This window comes from Sinocyclocheilus grahami, unplaced genomic scaffold, assembly GCF_001515645.1.
Source record: "Sinocyclocheilus grahami isolate Dianchi unplaced genomic scaffold, SAMN03320097.WGS_v1.1 scaffold138.1, whole genome shotgun sequence".
Taxonomy (NCBI): domain Eukaryota; kingdom Metazoa; phylum Chordata; class Actinopteri; order Cypriniformes; family Cyprinidae; genus Sinocyclocheilus; species Sinocyclocheilus grahami.
Window position 1 is genome coordinate 591249 of NW_015505317.1, and position 10326 is coordinate 601574.

Genomic DNA, 10326 nt, shown 5'->3' on the forward strand with positions numbered 1-10326 from the left:
GTATGATCTATTTATTATTTTATTAATACGTTGTTTAATAATATAAAAATAAATATACATTTATATTAATTATAAAATGGTATTTTAAAAAGGATGGATTGCTTTGAATTATAAGCCACCAATATACTTATGTTAAAAAAAATAGACATTTGACTTTTGAAGCCTCTTTTCTAAAGCTTTATTTATTATCATTTGTCGTTTTTCTCTGCAAATGTTGATACAGTATACAGTGTGATTATTGAGACTGATTTAAACAACCAGCATATCAAATAATATATATTTTTGAATATGAATATATCATCAGTTGACAGCCATAATGAAAAGATGAAAACACAAAGACAAATACAGGATGTCTAACCACGTCAAACCCAAAATGACCATCTCTGTCTGTGTGTGCAGCCTGTCAGCCAGTAATCTGACGGTGTCCTCCAGCAGTAGCCGTGGCTCTTTAGCTTCCAGTCGTGGCTCTTTGGCATCCAGCCGTGGTTCTCTCAGCTCCATCAGCTTCACCGACATCTACGGCCTGCCCCAGTATGAACGAACAGAAGGCAGCTCTGATGTTCTGGACCCATCTTTCCGCTACCTTCTCCCCTTGGAGACCCACAGCAGGGATAGTTCAGCCTTCGGCCCAAAACGGTCCCACGACACACCACAGTCTCTCACCTCTCTCTCTTCTCGGTCCTCGCTCTCCTCGCTCTCCCCTCCCAGCTCCCCCATGGACACCACCTACCACTCGGCCCCCCAGGACTGCCCTCTGGCCCAAATGACAGAGGAGTACATGGAGGTGGCCAGCAGGGGTCTGCTGGCTGAAGGACTACGGAATCAGACTCAATCTCAGCAGCATACTACTCTTCCTGGGGAAGGGGAAGTGGGAATCCCAGCCACTGCACACCTCCTGGAGGGGAAGAGCCATAGAGATGGAGTTCTCCAAGGAACACACAGCTCCACAGGTGATGAATAGCAAATTGCAACTGACCGATCAGTTGATTTAAAATATTTAATTGCAGTTAATACAATTTTTTCATAATTGACATGTTAAGCCATTAGGTTCATTTCTAAGGATAGAAAACCGAATAAAAGATGTAATTATTGATCATTTAAAATGTTTCGAAATAAAGTTTAAAAATATAAAATTTTTAGAAATAATAATGTCAAATTGAATAAATGTAAAAAAATAATAATAATACCAACAGCTTTAAACATTTAATCACACTGTTATAATAATAAAAAAAAAAAATTAAATCCTGTTTTTGTGTGTGTGTGTGTGTGTGTGTGTGTGTGTGTGTGTGTGTGTTTGTGTGGCTATGTATAGGAGTGACCCTGCGCTGTAAAAGTGCAAGTAGGACCAGCAGAAGAGCAAGACGAGTGTCTGCAGGAGTAAATGAAGACATTTTGGCAACAGACAGTGGGGTGTTTGAAGCCTGGAGCAGAAGGTGAGAGAAGATTCTGCAATAAAGATAAACACTTTAAACTGATAGTTCACCAAAAAAAATAAAAAATTCTGTCTTCCGTTCACTCACCCTCATGTTGTTCCAAAACTATAAAGGAAAGAATATATTATAAAAGAAAAAATACTATTAAAGTTGCCATTGTATAATAATACTCACTGTATCTCCATAATCCCTCAATTATTGGACATTTTGAAATGTCCAATAATGTCGAATTAACAAAGGATATTTTAATAATCATCCCATTGGCCTGTACCTACTTTAGAATGTTAAATATAATGCATTATTTTTATATTTTGTACACGAGTGTACACACAAATATAGACTATTGTTCAAAAGATTGAAGAAGACTTTTACACTGTTAGAAAATATTTCAATTTTAATTAAATTCTGTTCCTTTCAAAAAATTTATCACAGTATCCACAAAAATACTAAGCAGCACAAACTGATTTCTGAAGGATCATGTGACACTGAAGACTGGAGTAATGACTCCTGAAAAATCAAATCACAAGAATAAATTATATTTGAAAATAAATTCAAATAGAAAGCAGTTATTTTAAATTGTAATAATATTTTACAATATTACAGTTTTTACTGTATTTTTGATCACATAAATGCAGCCTTGGTGAGCATAAGACACTCTTTCAAAAAGAGAATAAGAGAGAAAGAGAAAAAGATAAGAAATGTACTTGAACATAATTGAAGGGTAATGTAATTGTATATATACTTGAATGCAGTTAATTGTAGTTGTTTTAGTGCTATTATATATAATTATTCATAAATGTCTAAATGTCTTTTTCCAGTAGGACAGAGGAATCAGAAGAAGTCAGTTTTACTCAAGATGTCCCAGCCTCAGATCCAGTTCAGATTCAGATTGGTCTTCTGTAAGCACCACACACGCTCATACTCATACCTGCCTCTCATTCCCTCATCATAATGTACCAAATCACTATTAACCATTAATTTGCTCGTTCATCTGCTCTGGGCTATTCTCTTACAGATATGATTCGAATGGCATGTTTTTGCTGCTGCATGTCCTTCAGATGATAAATTTAAGCAAGGCCACTGTTAGAGATGGATGCAAAGTGTAAGTAGTCCCATCAGCTTTCCACGAATACACTCATCCTTCTCTACTGCAGTGATATCCTCTGCGGAAACAATTTATGCACACATACACATTGACGTTCACAAGTAGCGTTTTCTCCTTGTTTGTCTCTCTCAGACTTGTGAAGGTTCATGTTCTCCCGGTGGACTCCAGTCGGCCCTGCATATATTACTGCTGTAAGGCCCAGGAGCCTCAATCTCTTCTCAGCTTTAATGAAGGCTTCCGGATCCCCCTGAGTGCTAGAGGCCCCGTGGCCCATGCATTACAGTTAAACCTCTGCGCTGTAGGATCCCTTGCCCAGGAGGAGCTACTGGTTAGACTAAAATGCACTCAATTCATTATTATGCAGATAATATAATTAGCAATAAATCGTTTTGTATGCAAATGCAAGTTAGAAGTAGTTTTGGACCCCACTGCATGTACAAAAAGAGCATTTAAAGTTGTTGAAATGTGTTTTCTGCCTTAGCTTTAGTGTTTATATGGCTATGAGATGCTAAACTGACCCGTATCTGTTTGTGGCTCAGGGCTCTGCTCACGTCTCGCTGACAGACTGTGCAGGCAGCACTGAAATGCTCTTCCAGTGGCTTAAAGTGCATATCCACAACACCGAGAACCACAGGCCTGAGCACAGATGCCACAGTCAACCCAACCGCATCATGGATGAAGAGGAGAAGAGCGAAGGGCAAGGCAAGCGTGAGGTGAGCTGACAGCACTGGAGACTTTTCTTCATCTGGCTAAAGCATTATCAGAGATTACTGAAGATCTCTCTCTTAAATGAAATTGTTCATATGAAACTGCGCATATGGCATGCAGAGAATTTGTTCCCATGTTTTAGTTCAGTCATGGCCTCAATTTGCTGCCCTACACAAAATGCAATAACACACCAACCATCTTCTCAAATTTGTGATGAGAATAGTTTGCGTTGAGAAAAAAAAAACAGGAATTCAAAAAATTATAATAATAATCATTAGCACAGATAAGTAATTTACAATAAACACTGCTATATTCCTCGAAAAAATAAGAATTGCCCATTTTGATTTCATTGCGACTAAAGTCTTTTAGGAGTTTTCTGACAAGAAAAGCTCTATCGTCTTACAGCAAAGAAATTAAGACGACCATAAATATGCCTGTCGCAATAATCAATATATCGACTTATGTACATGACCTCAATCATTTTTGGTGACGCAATATATCGCCCATTATATTTACTTAAATTAATGTCACCCTGTTTTTTTGCATTCCACTTGCGCCTGTGTCTTTTGCAGCTTCTCATACATAACGTGGTGTAGTCATGAGGTGCTAGTTCAAATTTAAAAAATGCTTCTACAAACAAAGTTTCATCTGCAGATAGCAATAGTGTGCACCATTCATTTACAGAGAAAAGAAGGTCAGGAAAAAATCTGTAGATGGAAAAATCTCCATACAAGTTCTTTGTGCATTTTTCTTTTTTCTACTTGTTACTTTGCACTTTTTGTTAGAAAATGTTTATTTACTATTAATTAAAGTTTTTTAAGGTATCTGATATTTTGATATTTATTTTCATGATCTAAATTCTTAAAAATGTAAAGTTTGTTGTCATTTGGAAGTGTGTAGGCCTTCTTGCATTATTATGCTGTTACATTATGATTATATATTCAGTGGCATAAAAAGGTCTTTAAAATTACAATAATATTGCTTATCGCAATTATTTCTGGGGTAATATATCGCACAACAAAAAGTTGTAATCGTGACCGGCCTAACCAATTTACTGTTTTTAAAAATGATTTAATAATAATAATATACTTTTTAATATTAGTTCAGTAGTGTTATTGCAATAGTAATATTTAGTCTTCATTCATTAAATTTGTATAATTCTAATTATAATAAAAAATATATATATTACTGTTAATAATAAATGATTAGTATTTATTGTTATTATTATTAGATTGAATGGGGAAAATTATATTTTCCTTTTTTTTTTTGTTCTTAGACGATGACATGGCTGTTTAATGCAAAAATATTTTATGCCAATGTTTATAAAGATTTTGTGAACAAACAGAACCATGTTTAAAGCAGTTTTTACACTTTACAAGAGAAATCAACCTACAAAACGACTGGTTTTATTTGTCTCTGCATATTTAGTTAAAAATAACAACAACAAAATCGAACATAACATCAAAAATATTTTTTCTCTGCCTACTTTCGAATAGGTGTCCGTGGGGGCTCATTTGGAGGAGATGAAGAAAGAGTTACAGAGGAGTGAAGAGGAGCTGGAAAGAAAGGAAGAGCAAGGAGAAGCAGTTTCTGAGAGGTCCACACACTCATTGTCTTTCTATAAAAAACAATAAATTTTTGAGCTTATGACTGTAAGAGCACTTATATCAGATGATGTTCCAGAGTTTGTGTGTTCTAACTGCTGTGTGTGATTTAGGAGTTGGCAGGCTGAGTCAGTGGACAGCGGCTGCAGTAACAGTACAGCATTTGTCATTCCCTGTCCTGAGAGTCTTTGCGGTGAAGGTATCTGCCTGAACTCTGCGAGACGCTGTCTCCAGCCTGCAGAGACAAATCCAATAGTAAAGGTATTGTGAAGTGTTACAGAAGTCAAAGCAACTGTATGAATTCTCCTCTTATTGAATTGATAAGAAGTTCTTTAAATACAAGCTACACATTTCTGCTCTTAAACACTGTGGTTTGTTAAAGTTCTGTTATAATTACTAAAAATGTTTAGTTTGCACACTCAGGATGTTCAAATAATACTTTGTTGTAATTCACTGCATCAAACAAAAAAAAACTAAAACTTTTTTTTTTCCGAGATTTTCTTTTTGAGACTTACACTGCTGGTCAAAGTTTGGGGTTAGTAAGATTTTTGTAATATTTTTGAAAAGTGTTTGATCAAAAATAAAATGGTAATATTGTGAAATATTATTACAAATTAAAATACCTATTATATTTTAATATATGATATATTCCTGTGATGGCATTACTCCATTCTTCAGTGTCACATGATCGTTCAGAAATCATTCTAATATTTGGTGAGTTTTTTTTGATGCTCAAGAATTTCATCAATGCTGACTACATTTAACTTTTTTTTTTTTTTTGATGATGATGAATTCAAAACATCAATTTCTTAAAGGTCCCCTGAAATGCTTAGAAACACGCAGCGTTACTCTGTTGACGTCATTTGAACTGAAACAGGAAGACAGGGCGGGACATATCAAGCAGCCCCGCCCCTTTTTAAAATAGCCAATAGCGTTCGTTTATATCACAGCTTGGGCTAGAGCCGTTGAGCTCCGTAAAGTCACATTTGACAGGGTATGCCAGCCACAATCTCATCCGTATTTCTATAAAATATAGCATTCTGTGTAGAATTCAAATAGCTCCGATACATTTTGTGGTCTGCGCCGACTCGCGCATGTGACCCGCTCCGTGCTATGGTGTCTCTGGACCGGCGCAGAGTGTGTGTGCAGTGCGGTGGTTGGCGTGATACAGCGCGAAACCAGACTTCTTATTTTCCACTGTTTGAATCGTTCCCTGTCACCTATATAGTGCACTACGAGCCATTCACTGTACAGAAAATACTAATTCTGTGGGAAAGTGACCGATTTCAGCCGCGGCTTCAGCGTCTATTTTATAGTGTAGGGGGCGGGTGCTTCGGATTCTAGAGAGCATTTGATTGGACAAAGTTTGATGAGAAGCTGAAGTACGATGTGACGTCAAAAAAATCGTTGAGCCGTTTTGGCGGAAGTGATGAACTGCAAGCTTTGAATGCTTATATCTTCTAAATGCGAATTTTTTCACTGTTTTGGAGCACACTACCTTATAGATAACCTTAAGACTAACATATTGATACTAACACCCAAAAAACTTTAATTTTGATTTCATGGGGACTTTAAGTATATTTTTTTGCAACAATGTAAAAATCTTTACCGTCACTTTTGATCAGTTTAATGTATCACTGCTGAATAAAAAAAATAAAATACTTTGCTTTGCAGAAGAGCAATGAACTATAAAATGGATCATTAAACAAATTGATTTTGTGTTTTTGTTTTTCCCACCATAGGTGGACAAGGCGACCAACACAGAAGGTGTGCTTCCAGAGCCAATGAGAATGCGGCCGAAGGAAAGGACAGGCCGCTGGGGTCACAGCTCACCGTTCATGCGCAGCAGCACAATAGTCAGATCTCAGACGTTTTCACCTGGAGCGCGCAGTCAGTATGTCTGTAGGGTATGTAGAAACACACACTTCACACACTGTGGATTAGTGGCCAAAGTCTTCAAACACAGTATGAGTCATTTTAATATCACAGTAATGATATGTTCCGTGATCATAATATATAGTAATAGTCACAATAATGAAATTAAGCCACAAAATTTTCTGCATATTAAATAACCCAGTAGCATATATTATTACATGGTCATAACATGTAAAATATTTTGTGGCTTAATTTAATAAATTCATTTATTAAGTAGATTAAAGTTAAACAGTTAAATTAAAAATTATTGATTAGAACAAAATAAATGATAATGATAAACCTTGCATCAATAAAAAAAAACAGCTTTACATGATGTTTTCCCTCCTTCACAGTTGTATAGAAGTGACAGTGATAGCTCTACTCTACCAAAGAAATCCCCCTTTATCAGAAACACTCTAGAGAGACGAACCCTGCGATTTAAACAGGTTGGAATGATGACCATGTTACTGTTTTACACGCATTTTTATTATTCATCTTTTGCTCTGGAAGTGTACTTATGTGTCCTTTTTACGTGAACGCAGCAGTCTCACCACTCCTCTCTGGCTGAGCAGCCCACACGTACCTCTCTGGACCTGGAGCTGGACCTCCAGGCCTGCCGTACACGACAGAGGCAGCTGAGCGAAGAGCTGGCCGCACTGCGGGAGCTCAAACTGCGGCTGGAGGAGCCCATGCAGGGCCCCCGTGGCCCCGCGGACCTTCCTCACTGGGCCCTGCGGGATGAGCATTTCCGAAACCTGCTACGTGAGGCCCAGAGACAGGTACTGCCCATATAGATGTCTTTTTTTTGCATTCACTCTGACACTTAACAAATTCACATATTTACAGTTTTACATGTATATTAATTTGGTAACACTTTGACTAACATATATTCATTCTTTATGAACAATGAACAATACTTTTACAATATTTATTAATCTAGGTTCATTTCTACATGTGCATTTTTAGCATTTCAAATTGTATACATTTAACATTAGTTATTACTTTTATGAATGAATATAAATTAACAATGGGCAGTAGTGTTATTATAAATTAACATTAGTTAATTGCTTGATTAAAATGTAATGGTAACAAATTTAATCTCTTGCAAAATGTTACCATTTAAAAGTTTGGAGGCAGTAAGATGTTTTTGTTTGAAGTCTCTTATGCTCACCAAGGCTGCATTTCCAAAATCAAAAATACAGTAAAATATTACAATTTAAAATAACTGTTTTCTGTAAAATTTATTCCAGATGACAAATCAATCATTTAGTTTCAGAAGTAATTTTAATATGCTGATTTGCTGCTGAAGAAACATTACCTTTAATTCATTCTAAAACAGTTATGCTGCTTATTTTTATTTATTTATTTTATTACATTTTTTGGGAGGCCTTTTTTTTTTCATAAGAACATAAGAATTTTTTTGTAACTATATAAATGTTTTCACTGTCATTTTGATCAATTTAGGGCATCTTTGCTAAATAAAAGTATTAATTTCTTTAATAAAAAAAAAAGTATAAAGCTTTTTGGACCCAACATTTTGAATGGTGTACATTTTTAAGATGAAGCTGTATAAATGTAATCTTAGTTATATTATGAAGGAACATGAATTAATAATGAGCAATAGTATCTTAATAATTAACATTGTTTCATTTAATATTTAATTACCTTATGTTCACATTGTACATATTGTAATGTGTTACCATTTATTTATATTAATGAATTATTCTGTGTAATTTATTATAAATCATACATAATTAAACTGTTGCATTTGGTGTTTTGTCAGTTGATCATTTTCCAAATTTTTGTTTTGAAAATCAGAGTACGTTAGTGGAACACCAATTTACCAGACTTCCTAAGAGAAAATGTGCTTTTAAAACTATGACTGACCTGAATAAATAGAGGCGACCATTCTAAGACACTGTGAATTGTAAATTCTATTTAAAATCAATTGATCATTTCTTTCTCTTTTCCCTCATTTCTCTCTCGCAGGCCAAGCAGAGTAGACAGGAGCAGAGGCAGGAGGAAGCTGCTGAGAGGAGGTTACGAAAGGCCTCAAAAGAGGTTTTGCAAATGAGGGGCCAGAGCCACAAAGAGCCCCTCCCTGTGCAGACGTTCAAGTGAGTCATCTCTTACTCGGCAGCAAAGCATGTAGGGATCTAGTTGTGACAATTCTGAATAATACTAAATGTATTAATCTTTCCTGCTGCAGAGAGAAGATGGCTTTCTTTACTAGACCAAGATTCAACATCCCGCCGCTGCCAGCTGACGACGTGTGAGGGCCCCCTAGGCCACACTATCAAATATGAAGAATCTGTCTGTTTTGTTTTTTGTATTCATGCTCATGAAGTAATTCGAACAAAAATGTAGTTATTTCAGCGCAAAGATTAAACGTTATTTGATATGCAACATTCGAACAACAGAAAGCTGTACAAAACAAGCGTGTGTGTGGTTGTGCGTGATTGTGAGTGTGTGTGTGTGTGTGTGTGTGCGCGTACGTGTGGTAGTACTAATGAACACGTACATTTATATTTTATGTAATTATTGACATCTTGGCAATTTTTCCTGCTTGTTTAAAGGAGGAAATAACTGTTTTATAAAAGAACAAAGCATCTTTTTACTCCTGTAAGATTTCGATGTCTACTCTTCCTAAAGGCTGGAAGACGGGAACAAAGTCAGTTTAGACACATTCACTGTACTGTAACTTATTTTATAGTACTTTTCCTTGAAGGAAATAAAAATGCTCCCTGCTTTTTAATGTATTTTATAAAGTTTAAAACAAATAGCACTTACTGTAAGTGTCTTTTTTTTTTTTTTGACGTACAGTAGAATGGAAATTTTGGCTGATTTTGTTTCTGTTACCTGATTCTTTAAAGTTATTTACTTACAATGTCACTTTTTTGATCCACTTTTGTTGCAGTTGTCATTGTCCCTTGTGCTGTTATTCTATTAAAATTATTAATATTAATTATTACTTGTACTTTTTAATATACAGACAAATATAATTTTGTATGCTGTCTGTGAAAACATCTGCAGTGTTACCTCTCTTATGAGGATAAAAACCGTGAAAGTGCAGCTGATTTAGCGAAATGATCTTTCAAGATCAATATGATTGTTGGTTTGGTTTATTCATTTAGTGTACTGATGTCCGGTTTATAATATGAACTTTAGGTCTTTAAAGGCTTCTACTCCTCCAGATTTTTTTTAATCTAAATTGTCCAGAAGATGGCGTCTCAAACCGGCTTCTGTGTTTAGATTGTTTTTTTCCTGAAACACCACCAAAACACATGTTGTAGACTAAAAAATTGCACACAGTAATCCTTAAATACATATTACTCATCATCCTTTGCTATGTTGTTTCTTTTCCACTATGCAATATTTAACAGCAGGACTATTAATGAACCGTTACATGAGGTGATTAAATTAACTTCAGCTAAATATTCCGGTCCACTCTAGCACATTTCCTGGCTTTAAATAGAGGCACAGCAGGTTTAGTTCAAATGCATCAGATCTGGAACATTAATGAGGTGGAAATCGAAACACTAGAAGCAGGAAGACTGTGCTG

At 35.6% G+C, this 10326-nt stretch overlaps 1 protein-coding gene across 2 annotated transcripts in view; it reads left to right on the forward strand.

Moving 5' to 3' along the window:
* Positions 1 to 9577, forward strand: part of LOC107591161 (protein WWC3-like) — a 57648-nt gene extending 48071 nt beyond the window's left edge. Inside the window, exons 11-23 of one of the 2 annotated variants that reach the window (XM_016280214.1) lie at positions 400 to 950; positions 1313 to 1433; positions 2255 to 2332; positions 2449 to 2535; positions 2671 to 2866; positions 3078 to 3251; positions 4743 to 4843; positions 4964 to 5111; positions 6593 to 6757; positions 7118 to 7210; positions 7307 to 7543; positions 8754 to 8881; positions 8974 to 9577. In XM_016280214.1, coding sequence (XP_016135700.1) covers positions 400 to 950; positions 1313 to 1433; positions 2255 to 2332; positions 2449 to 2535; positions 2671 to 2866; positions 3078 to 3251; positions 4743 to 4843; positions 4964 to 5111; positions 6593 to 6757; positions 7118 to 7210; positions 7307 to 7543; positions 8754 to 8881; positions 8974 to 9040 — 2146 coding nt within the window. In that variant the 3' untranslated portion in view covers positions 9041 to 9577. Of the gene's footprint in view, positions 1 to 399; positions 951 to 1312; positions 1434 to 2251; positions 2333 to 2448; positions 2536 to 2670; positions 2867 to 3077; positions 3252 to 4742; positions 4844 to 4963; positions 5112 to 6592; positions 6758 to 7117; positions 7211 to 7306; positions 7544 to 8753; positions 8882 to 8973 lie in introns of both variants that reach the window. The other variant, XM_016280213.1, reaches the window with a different exon arrangement.
* Positions 9578 to 10326: the final 749 nt, after the last annotated feature.